This window comes from Ascaphus truei, chromosome 7, assembly GCF_040206685.1.
Source record: "Ascaphus truei isolate aAscTru1 chromosome 7, aAscTru1.hap1, whole genome shotgun sequence".
Taxonomy (NCBI): domain Eukaryota; kingdom Metazoa; phylum Chordata; class Amphibia; order Anura; family Ascaphidae; genus Ascaphus; species Ascaphus truei.
In genome coordinates this window covers 112,229,040-112,254,318 of record NC_134489.1, presented here as the reverse complement: position 1 = coordinate 112,254,318, position 25,279 = coordinate 112,229,040, and the positions used below count along the sequence as shown (strand labels likewise).

Here is a 25,279-nt window from a genome sequence, read left to right as displayed (position 1 = left end):
GCGGGGTGTGAATCCGGGTTATATCTGGTACATGTGAGCGGGACGCGGGGTGTGAATCTGGGTTATAACTGGTACATGTGAGCGGGACGCGGGGTGTGAATCTGGGTTATATCTGGTACATGTGAGCGGGACGCGGGGTGTGAATCCGGGTTACATCTGGTACATGTGAGCGGGACGCGGGGTGTGAATCTGGGTTATATCTGGTACATGTGAGCGGGACGCGGGGTGTGAATCCGGGTTATAACTGGTACATGTGAGCGGGACGCGGGGTGTGAATCTGGGTGCGGGACGCGGGGTGTGAATCCGGGTTATAACTGGTACATGTGAGCGGGACGCGGGGTGTGAATCTGGGTTATAACTGGTACATGTGAGCGGGACGCTGGGTGTGAATCTGGATTATATCTGGTACATGTGAGCGGGACGCGGGGTGTGAATCTGGGTTATATCTGGTACATGTGAGCGGGACGCGGGGTGTGAATCTGGGTTATATCTGGTACATGTGAGCGGGACGCGGGGTGTGAATCTGGGTTACATCTGGTACATGTGAGCGGGACGCGGGGTGTGAATCTGGGTTACATCTGGTACATGTGAGCGGGACGCGGGGTGTGAATCTGGGTTATAACTGGTACATGTGAGCGGGACGCAGGGTGTGAATCTGGGTTATAACTGGTACATGTGAGCGGGACGCGGGGTGTGATTCTGGGTTACAGCTGGTACATGTGAGCGGGACGCGGGGTGTGAATCTGGGTTATAACTGGTACATGTGAGCGGGACGCGGGGTGTGAATCTGGGTTATATCTTGTACATGTGAGCGGGACGCGGGGTGTGAATCTGGGTTACATCTGGTACATGTGAGCGGGACGCGGGGTGTGAATCTGGGTTACATCTGGTACATGTGAGCGGGACGCGGGGTGTGAATCTGGGTTATAACTGGTACATGTGAGCGGGACGCAGGGTGTGAATCTGGGTTATAACTGGTACATGTGAGCGGGACGCGGGGTGTGAATCTGGGTTACATCTGGTACATGTGAGCGGGACGCGGGGTGTGAATCTGGGTTATAACTGGTACATGTGAGCGGGACGCAGGGTGTGAATCTGGGTTATAACTGGTACATGCGAGCGGGACGCGAGGTGTGAATCTGGGTTATATCTGGTACATGTGAGCGGGACGCGGGGTGTGAATCTGGGTTATAACTGGTACATGTGAGCGGGACGCAGGGTGTGAATCTGGGTTATAACTGGTACATGTGAGCGGGACGCGGGGTGTGAATCTGGGTTATATCTGGTACATGTGAGCGGGGCGCGGGGTGTGAATCTGGGTTACATGTGAGCGGGACGCGGGGTGTGAATCTGGGTTACATCTGGTACATGTGAGCGGGACGCGGGGTGTGAATCTGGGTTATATCTGGTACATGTGAGCGGGACGCGGGGTGTGAATCTGGGTTACATCTGGTACATGTGAGCGGGACGCGGGGTGTGAATCTGGGTTACATCTGGTACATGTGAGCGGGACGCGGGGTATGAATCTGGGTTACATCTGGTACATGTGAGCGGGACGCGGGGTGTGAATCTGGGTTACATCTGGTACATGTGAGCGGGACGCGGGGTGTGAATCTGGGTTATAACTGGTACATGTGAGCGGGACGCAGGGTGTGAATCTGGGTTATAACTGGTACATGTGAGCGGGACGCGGGGTGTGATTCTGGGTTACAGCTGGTACATGTGAGCGGGACGCGGGGTGTGAATCTGGGTTATATCTGGTACATGTGAGCGGGACGCGGGGTGTGAATCTGGGTTATATCTGCTACATGTGAGCGGGACGCGGGGTGTGAATCTGGGTTATATCTGGTACATGTGAGCGGGACGCGGGGTGTGAATCTGGGTTATATCTGGTACATGTGAGCGGGACGCGGGGTGTGATTCTGGGTTATATCTGGTACATGTGAGCGGGACGCGGGGTGTGAATCTGGGTTACATCTGGTACATGTGAGCGGGACGCGGGGTGTGAATCTGGGTTACAACTGGTACATGTGAGCGGGACGCGGGGTGTGAATCTGGGTTACATCTGGTACATGTGAGAGGGACGCGGGGTGTGAATCTGGGTTACATCTGGTACATGTGAGCGGGACGCAGGGTGTGAATCTGGGTTACATCTGGTACATGTGAGCGGGGCGCGGGTGTGTGAATCTGGGTTACAGCTGGTACATGTGAGCGTGACGCGGGGAGTGAATCCGGGTTACATCTGGTACATGTGAGCGGGACGCGGGGTGTGAATCTGGGTTATATCTGGTACATGTGAGCGGGACGGGGGGTGTGAATCTGGGTTATATCTGGTACATGTGAGCGGGACGCGGGGTGTGAATCTGGGTTATAACTGGTACATGTGAGCGGGACGCGGGGTGTGAATCTGGGTTATATCTGGTACATGTGAGCGGGACGCGGGGTGTGAATCTGGGTTATAACTGGTACATGTGAGCGGGACGCGGGGTGTGAATCTGGGTTACACCTGGTACATGTGAGCGGGACGCGGGGTGTGAATCTGGGTTATAACTGGTACATGTGAGCGGGACGCGGGGTGTGAATCTGGGTTATAACTGGTACATGTGAGCGGGACGCGGGGTGTGAATCTGGGTTACACCTGGTACATGTGAGCGGGACGCGGGGTGTGAATCTGGGTTATATCTGGTACATGTGAGCGGGACGCGGGGTGTGAATCTGGGTTAAAACTGGTACATGTGAGCGGGACGCGGGGTGTGAATCTGGGTTACACCTGGTACATGTGAGCGGGACGCGGGGTGTGAATCTGGGTTACACCTGGTACATGTGAGCGGGACGCGGGGTGTGAATCTGGGTTACATCTGGTACATGTGAGCGGGACGCGGGGTATGAATCTGGGTTAAAACTGGTACATGTGAGCGGGACGCGGGGTGTGAATCTGGGTTATAACTGGTACATGTGAGCGGGACGCGGGGTGTGAATCTGGGTTACACCTGGTAAATGTGAGCGGGACGCGGGGTGTGAATCTGGGTTACACCTGGTAAATGTGAGCGGGACGCGGGGTGTGAATCTGGGTTAAAACTGGTACATGTGAGCGGGACGCGGGGTGTGAATCTGGTACATGTGAGCGGGACGCGGGGTGTGAATCTGGTACATGTGAGCGGGACACGGGGTGTGAATCTGGTACATGAGAGCGGGACGCGGGGTGTGAATCTGGTACATGTGAGCGGGACGCGGGGTGTGAATCTGGTACATGTGAGCGGGACGCGGGGTGTGAATCTGGTACATGTGAGCGGGACGCGGGGTGTGAATCTGGTACATGTGAGCGGGACACGGGGTGTGAATCTGGTACATGAGAGCGGGACGCGGGGTGTGAATGTGGTACATGTGAGCGGGACGCGGGGTGTGAATCTGGTACATGTGAGCGGGACGCGGGGTGTGAATCTGGTACATGTGAGCGGGACGCGGGGTGTGAATCTGGTACATGAGAGCGGGACGCGGGGTGTGAATCTGGTACATGTGAGCGGGACGCGGGGTGTGAATCTGGTACATGAGAGCGGGACGCGGGGTGTGAATCTGGGTTATAAAGTCACTTTTTTTATAGAAAGGGCAAAGAGAATAATGTAAAAAAATACAGAGCACTGAAACAGCAAAAATAGTTTATTTTGTAGGAAAAGTTCACATTGAATGATTGGAAAACCCTCACAAAGTATAATTATTCTAAACCATTTTAATCAGAAATCCCTAATCAGGCGACCTTTTATTTCTTAGTTACAGTAAATTACTGCTAAAAAGATTACACAGGAACTGCGTGTTTTATTAAATCATGATCTCAGTCTTCAGCATTATTCTAATTATCATTATTATAATCATCATTATTCTAATTATAATCTCTGTGCGGATTGTGCGGATTGTGCGGATTGTGCGGATTGTGCGGATTGTGCGATCAGTGCTTGGGATATACACACTGCCAAATGATGCAAACTCAACAGGAACACATTCTCATACAGAGCTAAGTATTGTTATAATGCACCTTCCTTTCTCAAGCAAACCCATCCCAACTTTTCCCAAAAGCAAAACTAAAGTCATTTGTCATATATAAAATATACATATTTTTTAATTGTATATATTTTCGTAGTAATTCCTGAGAATAATTTTTCCATCTGGGGCCATGTTTTCCAGTGCTCGGTATCTCGGGAATGGCAAACATGCATAACGGATCAGTTTGGGGAATGTATCGGTGATTCCTGCCCCTGTAGGAGTGCGATCTTCCCCTCCTGCCCCTGTAGGAGCGCGATCTTCCCCTCCTGCCCCTGTAGGAGCGCGATCTTCCCCTCCTGCCCCTGTAGGAGCGCGATCTTCCCCTCCTGCCCCTGTAGGAGAGCGATCTTCCCCTCCTGCCCCTGTAGGAGTGCGATCTTCCCCTCCTGCCCCTGTAGGAGCGCGATCTTCCCCTCCTGCCCCTGTAGGAGCGCGATCTTCCCCTCCTGCCCCTGTAGGAGAGCGATCTTCCCCTCCTGCCCCTGTAGGAGTGCGATCTTCCCCTCCTGCCCCTGTAGGAGAGCGATCTTCCCCTCCTGCCCCTGTAGGAGAGCGATCTTCCCCTCCTGCCCCTGTAGGAGCGCGATCTTCCCCTCCTGCCCCCGTAGGAGAGCGATCTTCCCCTCCTGCCCCGGTGGGAGAGCGATACTCCCCTCCTGCCCCTTATGGTTATGGAGACTTTGGCTTATAAGTGCCTGAGTTGTGCAGCTGGAGTAACCACGCTCTGCTAATGATGCTAACGCAGAACGGGCTTCCCCACCGATACCCCGAAATCTGGGCTTCATGGGGCAGTAAAGCCCGAAGCGAAAGGATCGTTAACACAAACATGTTGTGCTTTTGCTTTTGCAATAAATGAAGATATTTGAAAACGAAGATTAGAAATATTACGTGTTTTCACTTTTACAGCGCTTGTAGGTTAACTCTTTCACGGCCAGAGGAGAGCACAGTGCGGTGAAGGTCGCTGGGGCGGCGTGGATAAAAGAAGGCTGAGCCTTTTCTGTACGTTACGTTGGCATAGATCTGTAACGCGTGCGTTTCAGTGAACGCCCCCACCGCTGCAGGCTCTGGGTACATGTTTAAACGGAGGAACCCGCCCACCTGCAGGTGAACACATACTGGGGATTAGCCCGGTAACTGTCAAAAATGACAAACGTTTGGGGAGTTCCCACGGAGTCCACGAGGCTGTCGTACACTTCGAGGGCGTCGGAGCCCACAGGAGGAGGGCAGCTGTACGACTCTTTGCCCTGTGTAAAGCTGCCAGTCGCCACCTCCGCCTGGAAGATATGGATGAGGCTGGCCGGGCCGGAGGTTTTCCGCGTCTCCTGCATAAGGCTTTCCAGATTTTTCTTGAAGTAAATTCCAGCTCCGTACTTTGAGTCTGAAGAAAGAACAGAAATGTCACTATGTTGCTGGTTTCATTCTGCAGATATCATTTAATGCTGTTGTATTTTGATATAGTGGCAAACGTATACAGGGCTTTCTAGTATAAGTGTACAGACCGTATACTAAAACAGCCGTAAACCTTATAGAGAAATGCAATTCCTGGATCAGAGAGCTGACACTTTGTGATAGACGTATCTAGTGTGCACGGTTACTGATTACCATGTGACAAAGACTTGTGTCTAGTTCTGCGTACAAACGTATAAAATATAAACATCAAATATATAATAAGGTTAAATTACTACATGTAAATGTTTTTTTCAAGTGCAAATGCAGCTGTAATATTCACACCCGCCTCCGGCACGCATGTATATATTCACACCGTGTACGTGCGCGCGCTCACTCCTGCATGCGTGTGTCTATGCACACCCACCTCCATGTCTATGCACACCCACCTCCATGTCTATTCACCCCCCACCTCCCCCGTGTGTGTATTCACTCCCACCTCCCCCGTGTGTGTATTCACTCCCACCTCCCCCGTGTGTGTATTCACTCCCACCTCCCCCGTGTGTGTATTCACTCCCACCTCCCCCGTGTGTGTATTCACTCCCACCTCCCCCGTGTGTGTATTCACTCCCACCTCCCCCGTGTGTGTATTCACTCCCACCTCCCCCGTGTGTGTATTCACTCCCACCTCCCCTGTGTGTGTATGCACACCCACCTCCCCCGTGTCTGCCTATGCACACCCACCTCCTCCGTGTGTATACAGCCTCTGAAACCCCACATTGCAGATGAGATCCTTGAACTGCCCGGGCACGCGCTGGTACAGCTTGTGAATATTGCTCTTATTCCGACGCTTCTCTTCGGTGACATCTTTCTTAGATTGGTAAACCGCCGACAGAACTTTATTCTGTATTTTTTCCATCTGGAAAATGGTTAAATAACATAAGTCTGATGCTCGTGTTAAATAAAATGCAATTACCCATCACATCCCCCTGTGCTCCCCTGGCTGGATTGGGTCCGTTTTAGTGACATTTTTGCTGGTATTATCCTGTGCTATACGTGGACATAACTTCCATCAAAGTATAACAATAATGAGTACAGTAACATAAAAGTAATAATATGCTGCATCATACATGCGCATTGTTGCTTATCAGGCCCTTGCAGTATTGCAGGGGTTAACAGGTAGGTGCAGAAGATGAGGAGGAGGAGGAGGAGCGCTGCAGCCGTGGCTGTGTGCAGGAGTAGTAAAACAGTGCGGGGCTCTCCAGCAATGGGGGTTACATTGGGAAGGAGCCTCTCGGGGTGCTGCGGCTGGTTAATAACTGCTGAGCTGGGGGACGTTACCTGGATTATCTGAAGCTTTGCTTTTACAAACTCTCTTTCTCTGTCTTTAAATTCTTGGCTGGTGGGGGCCACGATCACAGCCTCCGGCCCACACGACTTTGTCCCTTTCTGAGCGTTCGGCAAATAGTCGCGGTTTAAAAGGCCTGGAGAGAGATTTATTCAATAAACCTACAATTCTGCGATCACCGCGCCTGTCACAATATCGCAGCTACTGCAAGACTTCCAGTATGGGAAACCATCGGCAGCAAAACCATTAAACACATAATACGTTGGCACAGCGGCCAACGCAAGTCGCGTCAAGAATACAACGACAAATATAATATCCCAAACACAGACCTACAGTATTTCTCCGGCTGGACACTACAGGCAGGGCAGGGTGTACGCAGGAACACCCCCACCAAATGTGTATACAGAATAAGATAAGTACATAATATATCCACAGCCCCAGGAATTTCCACTTCAAATATGTGTATATCATATAATAAATGTCTTCTCATCAACACTTAAACCCGCCCCAGAGGGACGACCCCAACATAGACGGTATCAAAGGCTATCGGTACAAACTATCTAGAACGTTCTATGCATTTAATAGATCTGACCGCTTGAGTTGTTTTATTCTCTGCTGTTCTCGCCTATGTTCGCACATCTAACTTCCACTCTTTAGGGAAAGTTTAACAAAATACACAGGGAACAACAAACACACACACTGCTGTGTGAAGGCAACAACAGTGCAGCACAAACACACTGCTGTGTGAAGGCAACAACGGTGCAGCACAAACACACACTGCTGTGTGAAGGCAACAACGGTGCAGCACAAACACACACACTACTGTGTGAAGGCAACAACGGTGCAGCACAAACACACACACTGCTGTGTGAAGGCAACAACGGTGCAGCACCAACACACACAGCTGCTGTGTAATGGCAACAACGGTGCAGCACAAACACACACTGCTGTGTGAAGGCAACAACAGTGCAGCACAAACACACTGCTGTGTAATGGCAACAACGGTGCAGCACAAACACATACACTGCTGTGTAATGGCAACAACGGTGCAGCACAAACACACACACTGCTGTGTGAAGGCAACAACGGTGCAGCACCAACACACACAGCTGCTGTGTGAAGGCAACAACGGTGCAACACAAACACACATTGCTGTGTGAAGGCAACAACGGTGCAGCACAAACACACACACTGCTGTGTAATGGCAACAACGGTGCAGCACAAACACTGCTGTGTAATGGCAACAACGGTGCAGCACAAACACACACACTGCTGTGTGAAGGCAACAACGGTGCAGCACAAACACAAACACTGCTGTGTAATGGCAACAACGGTGCAGCACAAACACACTGCTGTGTAATGGCAACAACGGTGCAGCACAAACACACACACTGCTGTGTGAAGGCAACAACGGTGCAGCACAAACACACTGCTGTGTAATGGCAACAACGGTGCAGCACAAACACACAACAAAGGATCCGGCAAAGATCAGAGATTTGAAACGGACTAAAACAATGGAAATTACTTCTCAATAATCTGACATATTCTCTGAAATATTCACTATACTTATGTCATCTAATGTAATGCAATGCGCCGGAATCTCTATAACAGCCTGTTCTTCTCATCTCCTGGGCCTCGTACTATCTGTGTGCACACACAGCTCTTAATAAAACGTTCTACAAAAAGAACAGGCGAGAAACACAAATAGTTACTGAGACTTCCAGCGTGGATAGAACGCCTTCACGTGGCCCTTCACGTGGCTGTGTTTATACAGGCACCGCTTTCTGGTTTGGGGAGGGGTTGGGCAATCCCCCAATCTCAAGAGGGGCGACATATGTCTGCTGGGTGGTTACATTTTAATCTGGTCTGTAACTGTTACATATGTATATAATATATATTATCTCTGTGCATGCAATGTCTTGTATATAATGTATAACCCTGTTCATTTATGTAACTATGTATGTGTAACAATGTATTATTTGTCATCATAACTCTGTGCCCAGGGCATACCTGAAAACGAGAGGTACCTCTCACTGCATTACTTCCTGGTAACACATTTTGTAAATACGGTAAATAAAATAAACTTAATCTACATGATTCCAATACAGGGAGAGGGGCGTCATTGTCCCTCTGTCCTTTCGGACCTCAGTGTCTGGGACAAAACATATGTCTCGTTCTCTGCCCCGAGCTGCAGAGCTTTGTGCCGAATGTACCAAATGTTCTATATATTATTATATATATTATCTTTATCTATATATCATGTCGCCACCTCAGACAGAGCAGATTTCCTCCACACAAAAGGACATAGCTGGTCATTAAAAATGTGAACTTAGATACCGTGCACCCCGTTATAAGGCTCCTATAATCCCTTCCTAAATCATTCCCTCGCAAAGCAATGTGCTAGGCCCTCTGCCAGTGAAGGGGTTAAACACTGTTTCACTTAGTGCTGGAACAGCCTCGCCTCTCGGTATTTCCCCCAAATCTGGATACTCACATTTTCTGTTGAGATGAAAGGTTCGATTCAAATAATTTACAGACATGGTTTTAAAATCAATGACCTGAGCGGTTCCGTTGGCCTCTAACTCCATGTCCCTGTGAGACGCATGCGCTTTCTCTATGTCCTTGTTGGCTTTTGCGGGGTATTTGTGCGTCTCCGTCGCACTCGTGTAGAACCACTGAACGGCCGCCTGGAATAGCTCCTCTTCCAACTCATCAGCGTATTTCTCCTGCGCGTCCAAAAGCATCAACTCCACCAGCACCGCCGCCCTGAGCAGGTCCCGCGGAGCGCCCGTAATCTGCAGCGACGCTCTCCCGTCCGCAAGGTCCTCGGAGATCGTGACGGTTTTGAACTCGGGAGAAACTAACGCTTCGTGCTCCTTTTTTCCAAACAGAAATATATGGTTGTTCTGTATCCGCACACGCTCGGGATTCTGGGTCGTCTGACTCAGCCATGTCTCTGCCTCTTGTACATCTGTCTCACGCTGCCCACTGATCTCCAGAAACATCTCTTCCGCTGCGCTGGCAACGCCGGACCCTGAAGGATAATCAGAACCAAACACCAGAGACAGAATTAATACATAATGAAAAAACGATGTATGTTCAGTAAGTTCAACCGTTTGCTTAATGCCAGACAGGGTGAGATACATGATAAGTTGTGTGGGGCGGTAACGTCGTGTGGCGGAAGCGGAATTGTCAGCTTCTTGTGGATCCGTTAAACTCTGATCTACACAACCGGCTACCAAACTCCTAATCGGACTTTTCGCAAACACAGGACATGCGTGAAATCCTGAGCATGAGCACACACAGCTCATCACAAGGAGGTCTTATTCAACTGAAAGCCTCCGTGGTCTGTGATTTGTGGTTTATATTTTACATGGAGAGGTGTGTGTGTGTGTACACACACACACACATTATATATATATATATATATATATATATATATATATATATATACAGTGTTCGACAAACCTATACATTTGCTCGCCCCGGGCGAGTGGATTTAACCCCCGGGCGAGTAAATATTGGCCCAAGCAGCACACGTTTGGTACTAGGTGGCGAGTAGATTTTTTTGTGTGGCGAGTAAATTTTTTGGTGATTTGTCAACCACTGTTATATATATATATATATATATATATATATATATATATATATATATACACACATACATACATATATATACAGTGGTCGACAAACCACCAAAAAATCTACTCGCCACACAAAAAAATCTACTCGCCACCTAGTACCAAACGTGTGCTGCTTGGGCCAATAGGAGCTCGCCACGATGTTAAATACACTCGCCCGGGGCGAGCAAATGTATAGGTTTGTCGAACACTGTATATATATATACACACACACACACACACACACGGTGCCGCAATCAAATCCAATCCCTATAGATCAAAATAGATCACTGGGCCAGGTGTAGGGGTTATAATTACCCTCGGGCGGTGCTAACAGCCCAAAGTGATATAGAGACAAGAAAGAAGAAAGAGGGTCTATTGTAAGCACTCAAAAGTAATGTGAAAATACAAAATGCATTTTATTAGCAACACAAAACACAAAGGGTTAAAATATACCTAAACACATACACAATGAAAGCTGCTGAACAAAGCAAGGCATCTAGTTCCTGAGGGGTAACATGTACCCTAAACATGCCCGGCTTTTTTGACTAGGTTTTCTTGCACGTGCAATCATTTACACTTTAATATTGTCACAATATAATGACTTTTTTACACCATGAGAGTCATGCGCTGTGTTTTTGCTCTTTTCCAAGTATTTAGAACAGCACGCACGGTCCTGGGGACGCTCTCTTAGTGATAATCACAGATCGTGGGCTGGTGGTATCGGTAAGAAAGCCAGTTTAGTGATATAATTATATTGTAATATGTGTGAAACATGCAGTATATTATATCTGATTTGCAATTATTCTTTCTTTATTTGGTATATTGGCATTCTATATCCAGTTACATTGGAGAGGTATAATGAGGGTGCCGCTGTCCTGAGGGCTCTATAGGGAAGCCCTGTGTGGGAGACATTTGAGTGATTATGGACAGCTGATGCAATCAGAAGAGGCTATGACAGAGGCTCGGAGGTCTTTCCAGAGGACATGCCATATTGGGTTGTTTTGTGTATTGAGGCGTGGGCAGTTTCTTATCAGATGACATCAGTTTGAAGCTGCAGGACCTTTTCTGGTAATAAGAATTAGTGTTAGCAATAGCCGACTAAGGGATATATCTGGGAAAATATCTGGCAGGTGGATAGCTGAAGGTAGTGAGAGGGAGTGTGAGGAAAGAAGGATTCCACCATGAAGGAAAGATGTTTGGAGCAGGGGAACCTGGTTCAATACCCTGTGTCGGCTCCTTGTGACCTTGGGCAAGTCACTTTATCTTCCTGTGACTCAAGCACCAAAAACATAGATTATAAGCTCCATGGGGCAGGGACCTGCGCCTGCAAAATGTCAGCGCTATACAAGAACATGCTAGTATTATTATTATCATGATATTCAGATCAACTACAAGGATCCCACTCAGAGACAGAAAACTATGCAACCATTTATAAGAATACCATAACTGATTTTGACCGTCACTGCCATTTTGTACTATTTTTGTATGTGAGTATTTATCTTCAAAATATTTTTTTCCTTTTTATATGATGAACCAGAATTACTGAGATCTGTTATGCGGGAGTACTTCTGAAAGAGAGGTAAAGGATATTTTACATATCTCTCTAGGACGGAGCTCAGACAGCCCGTGTAAAACCTTCCAGCCGGTACTCACCTCTGTCCCGCGTGTCACCTCTGTCCCACGTGTTATCTCTGCCCCCTCTGTCCCGCGTGTCACCTCTGTCCCGCGTGTCACCTCTGTCCCACGTGTTATCTCTGCCCCCTCTGTCCTGCGTGTCACCTCTGTCCCGCGTGTCACCTCTGTCCCGCGTGTCACCTCTGTCCCGCGTGTCACCTCTGTCCCGCGTGTCACCTCTGCCCCCTGCAGAGCTGGTATTAGACTGCTGGGATTGAGCAGATTTAAACACACCCTGGAAAACCTAGAGAGCAGAGAAGGGGATCAGAGTGTTAGACACACAGGGCCACTGGGCGAGACACCTGGGGGGGGGGGGGGGGGGCAGAGACACTCGCAGGACGCGATTGTGTGTGTGTTTATTAAATTAAAACTGGGTGATTGAAACCTTTACAAAATAAGACAACTACAAGTATTTGAAATCGTGTGTCCTGGGAATATCTGTTACATTGGAACCTGGAGTTCACATCTCCAGTGACTTATCTCTCCCATATCCTGCCCCTTTTCCGTAATATAAATGAATAAAGTGTGCATCAATTGCAAATGATCTCCTTCCCCCATTCTAAATAACTGCAAGGTGCAGCAATGACGGGGAAAGGATGAGCACATTTACATGTCCCCAATGTCACATGTACACGGACTAAACTACCAACGAGGATTCTGGGTAATGATATGCAAATGAGCTGTGTGTGCGTGTCTCTTCTATCTGGACATGCCAATTCCACGCTTTAACCTAATAAATGTATCCGTGCCATTAGTTCAGCTCGATCCCATGTGAGACTCTGCGTCCAGCTCGTGTTTCAGGGAAACCGCGTGTCTCTGCAGAGGAACGGGACGGACAGAGCAGCCTCTCACCTCCTCCCGGAAATGTCCATTTTGGAGCAATATTGATGTAAAATACTGTATTACAGGGACTATTAATATTAAAGCTGCAGTTCAGTCTTTTTTTATTTATTTTTTTACTTCAATAGTTTTATGTGCAATCTCTAATTACCTAAAGAACTGTATAGCTGCAGGTCAATTCGTTCTCCATGTATTGATTGGCGAAATTTGGTGACATAATTAGTGAAGGGATCTGTTTATATTCTGCTTCAGTCCGTCAGTGGAAGCTCATGAATATTCATGAGCACTCCTGCACTGACATGTGCTAGAGGGAGGGCAGGGCTGACAGAGGGGTGTGCCAGAGCTTGTGACAGGGCATGAAGGGGCAGTGCCTTAGCAAATGGCTGTTAAAATAGAATACAAGAAAATTGGTCTTTCAAAGTTGTTTTTTTAAAACAGAAAATGCTAAAAGTATTTTTTCTTACTACAGAACTGATTTATTAAAAAAAACACACATGCAGGATATTGCCTGAACTGCAGCTTTAATGCCATTGTCATTAGTAACACAGCCCCCACTGTATCTCAGCCCCCACTGTATCTCAGCCCCCTGTGTAACACAGCCCCCTGTGTAACACAGCCCCCACTGTATCTCAGCCCCCACTGTAACACAGCCCCCCCTGTAATCTCAGCCCCCACTGTATCTCAGCCCCCTGTGTAACACAGCCCCACTGTATCTCAGCCCCCTGTGTAACACAGCCCCACTGTATCTCAGCCCCCCTGTGTAACACAGCCCCACTGTATCTCAGCCCCCCTGTGTAACACAGCCCCACTGTATCTCAGCCCCCCTGTGTATCTCAGCCCCCACTGTATCTCAGCCCCCTGTGTAACACAGCCCCCACTGTATCTCAGCCCCCCTGTGTAACACAGCCCCACTGTATCTCAGCCCCCCTGTGTATCTCAGCCCCCACTGTATCTCAGCCCCCACTGTATCTCAGCCCCCTGTGTAACACAGCCCCACTGTATCTCAGCCCCCCTGTGTATCTCAGCCCCCACTGTATCTCAGCCCCCACTGTATCTCAGCCCCCTGTGTAACACAGCCCCCACTGTATCTCAGCCCCCTGTGTAACACAGCCCCACTGTATCTCAGCCCCCTGTGTATCTCAGCCCCCACTGTATCTCAGCCCCCCTGTGTAACACAGCCCCACTGTATCTCAGCCCCCCTGTGTATCTCAGCCCCCACTGTATCTCAGCCCCCACTGTATCTCAGACCCCTGTGTAACACAGCCCCCACTGTATCTCAGCCCCCACTGTATCTCAGCCCCCTGTGTAACACAGCCCCACTGTATCTCAGCCCCCCTGTGTATCTCAGCCCCCACTGTATCTCAGCCCCCACTGTATCTCAGCCCCCTGTGTAACACAGCCCCCACTGTATCTCAGCCCCCCTGTGTAACACAGCCCCCACTGTATCTCAGCCCCCACTGTATCTCAGCCCCCCTGTGTAACACAGCCCCACTGTATCTCAGCCCCCTGTGTAACACAGCCCCCGCTGTATCTCAGCCCCCACTGTATCTCAGCCCCCACTGTATCTCAGCCCCCTGTGTAACACAGCCCCCACTGTATCTCAGCCCCCTGTGTAACACAGCCCCCACTGTATCTCAGCCCCCACTGTATCTCAGCCCCCTGTGTAACACAGCCCCCACTGTATCTCAGCCCCCACTGTATCTCAGCCCCCTGTGTAACACAGCCCCACTGTATCTCAGCCCCCTGTGTAACACAGCCCCCACTGTATCTCAGCCCCCACTGTATCTCAGCCCCCACTGTATCTCAGCCCCCACTGTATCTCAGCCCCCTGTGTAACACAGCCCCCTGTGTAACATAGCCTTCCTGTAACACTGCACCCCCTGTAACACAGCCCCCGTAATACAGCGCCCCATAACACTGCCCCCCCCCCCGTAACACAGCCCCCACTGTATCTCTGCCCCATGTGTAACACAGCCCCCCTGTCACACAGCCCCCACTGTATCTCAGCCCCTGTGTAACACAGCCCCACTGTATCTCAGCCCCCTGTGTAACACTGCCCCCCCCCCCCGTAACACAGCCCCCACTGTATCTCTGCCCCATGTGTAACACAGCCCCCCTGTCACACAGCCTCCACTGTAACACTGCCCACCCGGTAACACAGCTCCCCTTGTAACACAGTGTCACGGGAGATCAGGCCATTTACACCTTTTTATTCGGATCATATATTGAGCAAAACAAGTAAATTAAATAAATTGTAAATGTATTCACAGGAAAAGGCAAAACACACAATGTTCACAAACTACATAAAAAAAGACTCACTTACTTGGGAACTGGGGTGTAAGACTATACTCTCCTAAGTGCAGGGAATCTTACCTAAGAAGTTTCCCCAAACACTGAGATTTTAGCCTGCTGCAATGTCCTAGAACTGAAATCAGCCCGCCGTTCCAGACGCCCCCCCCTCTCCCCCTCCCCAGGGGTCTGGATTTTCACGTGGTGCTTAGAATGTTGGGGAACTCCCAAATCTGATGGGCGCAGGGGTTTATAATACCTCATTCCCAGGACACTGCCCCTATCAGAAGCGTGAGAACATTCTCAGCAGCCAATCAGAGCAGGGCTCATCTGGCTGATGGTGTCAGAGAAAGGGGCGTGGCTATCTGCGGGGAAGGCTCTGCAGAGTCTGAAAGAACCCAAATGGCTGTTGGGGACCCTTCTTGCAACCAAATGGCCCGACAACTCCTGCAAACAAAAGGAATACATTTTCGCCCCAATATCCCACCTAAAACTTACACTCCCAAAATCTGGAGTTTCTACGACAGGGAACCCCAAAAAGCCCCTAAACAGGTCAGGTTTTTCTATACAGGGGACTTCCATAGCCCACAAACCCAATACAGGTTCTGGGACACCTTGGCACTAACTGGGGTACCCCTATGTTATCTAGGAATTCCCACAGCTACAGGAACACTTTTCATCCCTGTGCCTCATTTTACTGCGCACAAACATATATGTACTTAAAGCTGCAGTTCAGTCTTTTTTTTTTTAATTATTTTTTTTACTTCAATAGTTTTATGTGGGCAATCTCTAATTACCTAAAGAACTGTATAGCTGCCGGTCAATTCATTCTCCATGTATTGATCGGCAAAATTTGGTGACATCATTAGAGAAGGGATATGTTTTTCATCTGCTTCTGTCAGTCAGTGGAAGCCATGAATATTCATGAGCACTCCTGCACTGACATGTGCTAGAGGGAGGGCAGTGCTGACAAAGGGGTGTGCCAGGGCTTGTGACAGGACATGAAGGGGCAGTGCCTTAGCAAATGCTTGTTAAAATAGAATACAAGAAAATTGGTCTTTCAAAGTTTTTTTTAAAACAGAAAATGCTAAAAGTATTATTTCTTACTACAGAACTGATTTATTAAAAAAACCCCACACATGCAGGATATTGACTGAACTGCAGCTTTAACACACTTTGTTAATAAAATATACACTTTAACAATCCTAAGTCTTTCTGGTTATGGGAAATAGAATAAAAAGCTGCACTCCGCTTTTCACCAGCCATATTCCCCACACACTATTGCATAGGCTTAGTATGGATTCTAAGAATCCCCTCACAACCTTGTATGTATGGTTGGAGCACCTCAGAACCCCTATACTGGTTCTGGGTGACCTGAGCATTTATCCCCATTAACCTAGGGACCCCTTGACTGGTTCAGGGACATCTTACATCCCTATGCCCCTTCTACCTTTCTTGTCTGCGCTGAAGCAGGGAACCGATCCATGAACCCCTATATAGGTTCTGTGTGACCTGGGCATTTAATCCATTAACCTAGGGACCCCTTGACTGGTTCAGGGACACCCCACATCCCTATGCCCCTTTTACCTTTCTGGTCTGTGCTGAAGCAGGGAACCCCTAGTGGCGAGTCCCTCCCTGTTACACAGCCCCCCGCCCCTGAAGCACAGCCCCCGTAACACAGCCCCCTTGTAACATAGCCAGCCCCCGTAACACTAGCCCCCCTGTAACACTAGCCCCCCCTGTAACACAGCCCCTCCCCGCCGGCCTCCTCCAATATGGTAACATAATTTAAAGGTTAATTTAGCAGTTGGGTAGGGGGTTAAAGTTGGGGTTTTAGGGTAACGGGATTAGGGTAATGTGTTGCGTTGGGGTTAGGGGTTACGATTAGGGGGTTTTAGGGTAAGGAGTAAAATTAGGAATTTACCTTGGCGGTGAAGTCGGTGAAATCTCTGGTGGTGAGAGGTCCCTGTGGTGAGAGGTCTCTGCGGCGCGGTGAGAGGTCTCTGCGGTGATAGGTCCCTGCGGCGCAGTGATAGGTCCCTGCGGCGCAGTGAGAGGTCCCTGCGGTGAGAGGTCCCTGCGGCGCAGTGAGAGGTCCCTGCGGCGCGGTGAGAGGTCCCTGCGGCGCAGTGAGAGGTCCCTGCGGCGCGGTGAGAGGTCCCTGCGGTGAGAGGTCCCTGCGGCGCGGTGAGAGGTCCCTGCGGTGAGAGGTCCCTGCGGCGCGGTGAGAGGTCCCTGCGGCGCGGTGAGAGGTCCCTGCGGCGCGGTGAGAGGTCCCTGCGGTGAGAGGTCCCTGCGGCGTGGTGAGAGGTCTCTGCGGTGAGAGGTCTCTGCGGTGAGAGGTCCCTCCGGTGACAGGTCCCTGCGGCGCGGTGAGAGGTCCCTGCGGTGAGAGGTCCCTGCGGTGAGAGGTCCCTGTGGCGCGGTGAGAGGTCTCTGCGGTGAGAGGTCCCTGTGGCGCGGTGAGAGGTCTCTGCGGTGAGATGTCCCTGCGGCGCGGTGAGAGGTCCCTGCGGCGCGGTGAGAGGTCTCTGTGGTGAGAGGTCTCTGCGGTGAGAGGTCCCTGCAGTGACAGGTCCCTGTGGCGCGGTGAGAGGTCCCTGCGGCGCGAGGTCCCTGTGGCACAGCGAGAGGTCTCTGCGGCGCGGTGAGAGGTCTCTGCGGCGCGGTGAGAGGTCCCTGTGGTGCGATTAAAGGTTTCTGCGGCGCAGTGAGAAGTCCCTGCGGTGAGAGGTCCCTGCGGCGCGGTGAGAGGTCCCTGCGGCGTGGTGAGAGGTCCCTGTGGTGATGTCACGGTTGTACTCGCCACAAACCAGGACCGGACCGCAGGGCTGAGGTGGGGTTGTAGAATCACCGACCTTAGACCGCGCAGACTGGTCCGGAGTGCGCAGTTCATAGTCGTACATAGCAGGGTCAGGATTGGAGAAGGCAACATCGTCGTTATTCAAGCAAGAGTTCGGCAACAGGTAGACAGGAGTTCCCCGCTTCAGCTTAGGAGCGTGCGTGCGGGAGTGGCCTCTGTGCGAGGAGCGGCCTCGGCCCATGACGCCGGTCTCAGCAGGGGGAGACAGTAGGCTGGCGTAAGTACACCGCAGGGCAGCGTTGGCAAAACCAACGCTTCAGCACCGATGACCAAAGCAGGCCTCTGAGTAGAGGGAAGCAGCAGGCCTCAGGATACTCAGGAAGTCAGGCCTCTGCGTAGAAGCAGGCCTCAGGATACTCAGGAAATCAGGCCTCTGCGTAGAAGCAGGCCTCAGGATACCAGGAAGTCAGGCCTCTGCGTAGAATGAGGCCTCAGGATACTCAGGAAATCAGGCCTCTGCGTAGAAGCAGGCCTCAGGATACTCAGGAAGTCAGGCCTCTGCGTAGAAGCAGGCCTCAGGATACTCAGGAAGTCAGGCCTCTGCGTAGAAGCAGGCCTCAGGATACTCAGGAAGTCAGGCCTCTGCGTAGAAGCAGGCCTCAGGATACTCAGGAACTACTAACAAAAAACAGAGAAGTTAGTACACAAGGAGACAAGCCAAGGGCTTGTGGCACAACACGAAACGTCCAGGGAAGGAATTATGCTCGGCTCTGAATCAGAGCCAAAGCCCAACATATAAAGGACGGAGATCCAATCACAGGGGGAGGGTGTGTGAGTATTCCTCCAATGATGGAGCACAGGGCAGAAGCTGCAATGAGAGGCAGCACATGTGCCATTGATTGCCAGAGGAAGCTTTTGTAACTGCAGAGGTCTGCAAGGCTAGAATCAAAGCCAGGAGCGGATTCCTTACAGGTGAGAGGTCCCTGCGGTGAGAGGTCCCAGTGGCGCAGTGAGAGGTCCCTCCGGAGCGGAGAAAGGTCCCTGCGGCGTGGTGAGAGGTCCCTCCGGCGCGGAGAAAGGTCCCTGCGGCGCGGTGAGAGGTCCCTGCGGTGCGGTGAGAGGTCCCAGTGGCGCGGTGAGAGGTCCCAGTGGCGCGGTGAGAGGTCCCTGCGGCGCGGCGAGTGGCGGCTAAATGCCGGCAGAGATATATGCCGTGACCAATGCCCTAGATTGCTCTAGGATTACCTCCATACTGTGCAATTACCTCTATACTGTGCGATTTACCTGTATACTGTGGGATTACCTCCATACTGTGCAATTACTTCTATGTGGTGGCATTAACCCTGTACCGTGGGATTACCCCAATAATGTGAGATTACCCCTATACTATGCCATTACCCCTATACTGTGGTATTGCCCTGATACTGTAGGCTTGCGCAGATACTGTGGGATTACCACTTTACTGTGGGATTACCTCCATACTGTGGTATCACCTCCATACTGTGCAATTGTCTCTGTACTGTGGGATTACCCCTTTACTGTGGGATTACCCCTTTACTGTGGGATTACCCCTATACTGTGGGATTATCCCTATACTGTGGATTACCCCGATACTGTGGGATTACATCGATACTGTGGGATTACTCCTATACTGTGGGATTACCCCGGTACTGTGCAATTTTCTCTGAACTGTGGATTACCCCGGTACTGTGGGATTACCCCGATACTGTAGGATTACCCCGATACTGTGGGAAATCCCAGAGTATCGAGGTAATCCTATAGTATCGGGGTAATACTATAGTATCTATACTGTGGGATTACCCCAATACTGTGGGATTACCCCAGTACTGTGGGATTACCCCGATACTATAGAAATCCCACAGTATTGGGGTAATCCTATAGTATCGGGGTAATCCTATAGTATCTATACTGTGGGATTACCCCAATACTGTGGGATTACCCCGGTACTGTGGGATTACCCCGATACTATAGAAATCCCACAGTATCGGGGTAATCCTATAGTATCTATACTGTGGGATTACCCCTGTACTTTGGCCTCCCTTTGATTCCTGCCTGATTACTCTGGGCTGGCAGTCTAAGGAATATTCTGCTCATGAAAAGTAACATTGATAATCTGACCATTTCCATATAATATTTACACAGACACATACATATATAATACACACATACATACACACACACACACACACACACACACACACACACACACACACACACACACATTATATATATATTTATACATACATACATACACATACATATATACATACATATATACATACATACATATATATATACATACATACACACACACACACATACAGTATTATATATATATATATATATATATATATTTCTACATACATACACATATATACATACATACTATATACATATATACATATACTAGCTGAGAGCCCCGGCGTTGCCCGGGATGTTTGTGGTGTGGGTGTGGCATTTGGGTGGGGGAGTGGTCCACGCGGCCCATGTGCGGTGGTAGTGCTGCTGTGGCTGTACTGATGGTGATTGTATCGGTGTGCTGATTTGGGAGGTTTTGGTGCTGATGTGGGGGTGCGGATGTGGGTGTGCCGATGGGGGAGGTGCAAAGGTGGCGATGTGTGGGTGCTGATGGTGTTGATGGGGGCTGGGAATGGTGGGGAGGCGAGAATGCCAGTGTGCTGGGGGGGCATGGGATACCGGTGTGCTGATGTGGTGGTGCTGGGGTGTGTGTGTGTATACATGTTTGTGTGTATACATTGTATGTGTGTGTGTGTATACATGTGTGTGTGTGTGTGTATGTGTACGTGTGTGTGTATACACGTGTGTGTGTGTGTGTATACACATGTGTGTGTGTATACACGTGTGTGTATACACGTGTGTGTGTGTATACACGTGTGTGTGTGTATACACGTGTGTGTATACACATGTGTATGTATATATTGTGTGTGTGTATACGTGTGTGTATACACATGTGTGTGTATACACGTGTATACATGTTTGTGTGTGTGTATACATGTGTGTGTGTGTATACATGTGTGTGTGTATACATGTGTGTGTGTGTATACATGTGTATGTGTGTGTGTATACATGTGTGTGTGTGTATACATGTGTATGTGTGTATACATGTGTGTGTGTGTGTGTGTGTGTATAAATGTGTGTGTGTATACATGTGTGTGTATATACATGTGTGTGTACACATGTTGTGTGTGTGTGTACACATGTGTGTGTGTACACATGTGTGTGTACACACGTGTGTGTACACACGTGTGTGTACACACGTGTGTGTACACACGTGTGTGTGTACACACGTGTGTGTGTACACACGTGTGTGTGTACACACGTGTGTGTGTACACACGTGTGTGTGTACACACGTGTGTGTGTACACACGTGTGTATACACACACATGTGTGTACACACACATGTGTACACACACATGTGTGTACACACGTGTGTGTGTACACACGTGTGTGTGTACACACATGTGTGTGTACACACATGTGTGTGTACACACATGTGTGTGTACACATGTGTGTGTACACACATGTGTGTGTATACACATGTGTGTGTGTGTGTATACACGTGTGTGTGTGTATACACGTGTGTGTGTGTATACATGTGTGTGTGTGTGTATACATGTGTGTGTGTGTGTATACATGTGTGTGTGTGTATATATTATGTGTATGTATACCTGTGTGTATACGTGTGTGTGTATGTGTACATGTGTGTGTGTGTATGTCTCCATGTGTGTGTGAGTATGTCTCCATGTGTGTGTGTACGTGTACATGTGTGTGAGTATACGTGTACATGTGTCTGTGTGTGTACGTGTCTACGTGTACATGTGTGTGTGTGTGTGTACGTGTACATGTGTGTGTGTGTGTGTGTACGTGTCTACGTGTACATGTGTGTGTGTGTCTACGTGTACATGTGTGTGTGTGTCTACGTGTACATGTGTGTGTGTCTACGTGCGTGTGTGTACGTGTGTGTGTGTGTGTGTGTGTGTGTACGTGTGTGTGTGTGTGTGTGTGTACGTGTGTGTCTACGTGTGTGTCAATGTGTGTGTGTTTGTGTCTACGTGTGTGTGTTTGTGTATACGTGTGTGTGTGTATACGTGTGTGTGTGTGTGTGTATACGTGTGTGTGTCTACGTCTGTGTGTGTGTGTGTGGTGTGTGTGTCTACGTGTGTGTGTGTGTGTCAACGTGTGTGTGTGTGTGTCTGTGTCCCTGTGTGTCCTTTGGCCCGTGACTCCGCCTCAGGGAAGGGGGGGGGGGGGTGGGGGGGGAGGTGGTGGGGTGGGGGGGGGGAGGTGGTGGGAAGGGGGGGTGGGGGGGAGGTGGTGGGAAGGAGGGGGGTGGGGGGGAAGGGGAGGTGGGGGGGAGGTGGTGGGAAGGGGAGGGGGTGGGGGGGAGGTGGTGGGAAGGGGGGGGGTGGGGGGGAGGTGGTGGGAAGGGGGGGGGGGGGGGGAAGGGGGGGGAGGTGGTTGGGAAGGGGGGTGGGGGAGGTGGAAGGGGGGTGGAGGTGGTGAGGAGGTGGTGGGAGGTTGTAAGGGGGGAGTGAAGGGAAGGTGAAGGGGGGTGGAGGGGAGGTGAAGGGGAGGTGAAGGGGGGGGGTGGAGGGGAGGTGAAGGGTGGGGGTGGAGGGGAGGTGAAGGGGGGGGGTGGAGGGGAGGTGAGGGGGGGGGAGGTGAGGGGGGGGAGTGGAGGGGAGGTGGAGGGGAGGTGAGGGGAGTGGAGGTGAAGGGGGGGGGGTGGAGGGGAGGTGAAGGGGGGGGGTGGAGGGGAGGTGAAGGGGGGGGTGGAGGGGAGGTGAAGGGGGGGGTGGAGGGGAGGTGAAGGGGGGGGTGGAGGGGAGGTGAAGGGGGGGGTGGAGGGGAGGTGAAGGGGGGGGTGGAGGGGAGGTGAAGGGGGGGTGGAGGGGAGGTGAAGGGGGGTTGGAGGGTAGGTGAAGGGGGGGTGGGGGGGGGTGGGGGGTGAAGGGGAGGGGGGGGGGGGGGGGTTGAGGGGGGGTGAAGGGGAGGTGGGGGGGGTGGAGGGGAGGTGAAGGGGGGGTGGGGGGGGGGGGTGAAGGGGAGGTGGGGGGGGGGGGGTGAAGGGGAGGTGGGGGGGGGTGAAGGGGAGGTGGGGGGGGGGTGAAGGGGAGGTGGGGGGGGGGGTGAAGGGGAGGTGAAGGGGGGTGGAGGTGAAGGGGGGGTGGAGGGGAGGTGAAGGGGGGTGGAGGGAGGTGGAAGGGAAGTGGAGTGAGGGGAGGTGAGGGGTGGGTGAGGGGAGGTGAGGTGAAGGGGGGTGAGGGGAGGTGAAGGGGGGTGAGGGGAGGTGAAGGCCGCTCCCTCACCCGTCCGGCAGCTCCCTCACCCGTCCGGCCGCTCTCACGTGGATCTGAGGCGGGAGGCAGCTTGTTGTGGCCGCTCCCCCGCTGTGTCCCGGGCGCTCGCTCGCTCCGCTGACTGTAGCGGCGCCGGGGGGGGGGGGGGGGTGGAGGGGAGGTGATTTGAAGGGGGGTGAGGGGTGGGCGAAGGCCGCTCACTCACCCGTCCGGCCGCTCCCACGTGGATCTGAGGCGGGAGGCAGCTTGTTGTTGCCGCTCCCCCGCTGTGTCCCGGGCACTCGCTCCTCCGCTCACTGTAGCGGCGCCGAGGGGGGGGGGGTGTTTGAAAGCGCGGGAGACACGGGGAGAGGAGGACGTGCGCGCGTGTGGAGGCTGATTTCGGGGAGGAAGAGGCGGAGGCTCCGGCGGGTATGTGAGCCCCCCCCCCGGGTTATACATGCTGCTAATGTACACCCCCCCCTACTGTGTGTGTGTGAGTGTGAGTGTGTGTGTGTGTGTGTGTCCCTGTGTGTGTCCCTGTGTGTGTGTGTTTGTGTCCCTGTGTGTGTGTTTTGTGTCCCTGTGTGTCCTTTGGGCCGTCACTCCGCCTCAGGCCAATGAGAGGTGTGCGGGGGCGGCCCAAGGGACCAATGAGATTTCCCCTAGGGACACCGGACATCCAGCAGGCAGGCAGGCTGGCATGCATGCAGGCAGGCATACAGTGCTTTCACTAATATAGTATAAGAAGATACATACATACATACACACATATACATACATATACATACATACACACACACACACACACACACATATATTATATATATATTTATACATATGTGATGGATTGGATAAAATGCCTATTTCTTCATCTGTAATACTTTGCTATGATTCCTTACTCAAAATGGCTACCGCAGTTACCCCTCCCTTCAAGTAAGGAAGATGGCACCGAGGAATTCCCTCAAATGCTGATGTGTCCAAGAAAACCTACAATAACAAGACCATAAATCATAACAACAAGACCATACAAGGACTGAGACCTAACAAAGAACCACTGAGACAGCTCTTTTGCATACAAACCCCCTCCCATACAGCCCCTGTATATGAACGCAGGCTCTGTAGGAATAAAGTCAGACATTATCATACTGAACGTGTGTCAGCGTGATTTTTTTCTCAGTGCACGCATTACCTACGTAGGAAACTAATCAGGACGGGGACAGATACTCTGCAGACGATTGTTCTGATCCAAATCACATACATATATACACATATATACATACATATATACAGTGTTCGACAAACCTATACATTTGCAGGCCCTGGGCGAGTGGATTTAACATCGTGGCGAGCTCCTATTGGCCCAGGCATCACACGTTTGGTACTAGGTGGCGAGTAGATTTTTTGGTGATTTGTCGACCACTGCATATATACATACATACATACATATATACATACATATATACATACACAATCTGACCATTTCCATATAATATTTACACAGACACATGTAACTCGCCTGGAAAGTGTCTCTGTCCTCAGGGTGAATCACAAAATACACGTCCATGATCCGGTGCTGAGACTGCGCAAACATGGAGACTGCGCGCGTCATGATGTCAGCCACGGTCCGTTTGGGAAAACCCAAGTTTCCTGTTCCCAAAGCCGGAAATGAGATGGAAGAAAAACCGCCTCCGTGTGCCAGCGCCAAGCACCAAGATACCACGTCACCCAGCATCTGCAGGAAATGATCATTCACGTGTTACTGTGACACGTGTAACCACATGCCATGTTACTGTGACAAGTGTGACCCCCATTCACATGTTACTGTGACACGTGTGACCCCATTCACATGTTACTATGACACGTGTGACCCCATTCACATGTTACTGTGACACGTGTGACCCCGTTCACGTTACTGTTATACATGTAACCCCATACACATGTTACTGTGACACAT

General features: G+C 50.8%; 1 protein-coding gene across 4 annotated transcripts in view; it reads right to left on the bottom strand.

Moving 5' to 3' along the window:
• Positions 1–3,639: 3,639 nt before the first annotated feature.
• Positions 3,640–25,279, bottom strand: part of PARP9 (poly(ADP-ribose) polymerase family member 9) — an 88,432-nt gene continuing 66,792 nt past the window's right edge. The window contains exons 4-10 of one of the 4 annotated variants that reach the window (XM_075609926.1): positions 24,842–25,057; positions 12,193–12,313; positions 12,112–12,156; positions 9,267–9,806; positions 6,766–6,908; positions 6,169–6,343; positions 3,640–5,416 (exon numbers count right to left, since the gene is read on the bottom strand). In XM_075609926.1, the coding sequence (XP_075466041.1) occupies positions 5,115–5,416; positions 6,169–6,343; positions 6,766–6,908; positions 9,267–9,806; positions 12,112–12,156; positions 12,193–12,313; positions 24,842–25,057 (1,542 nt within the window). In that variant the 3' untranslated portion in view covers positions 3,640–5,114. Of the gene's footprint in view, positions 5,417–6,168; positions 6,344–6,765; positions 6,909–9,266; positions 9,807–12,048; positions 12,314–24,841; positions 25,058–25,279 lie in introns of all 4 variants that reach the window. The other 3 variants (XM_075609924.1, XM_075609925.1, XM_075609923.1) reach the window with 3 other exon arrangements.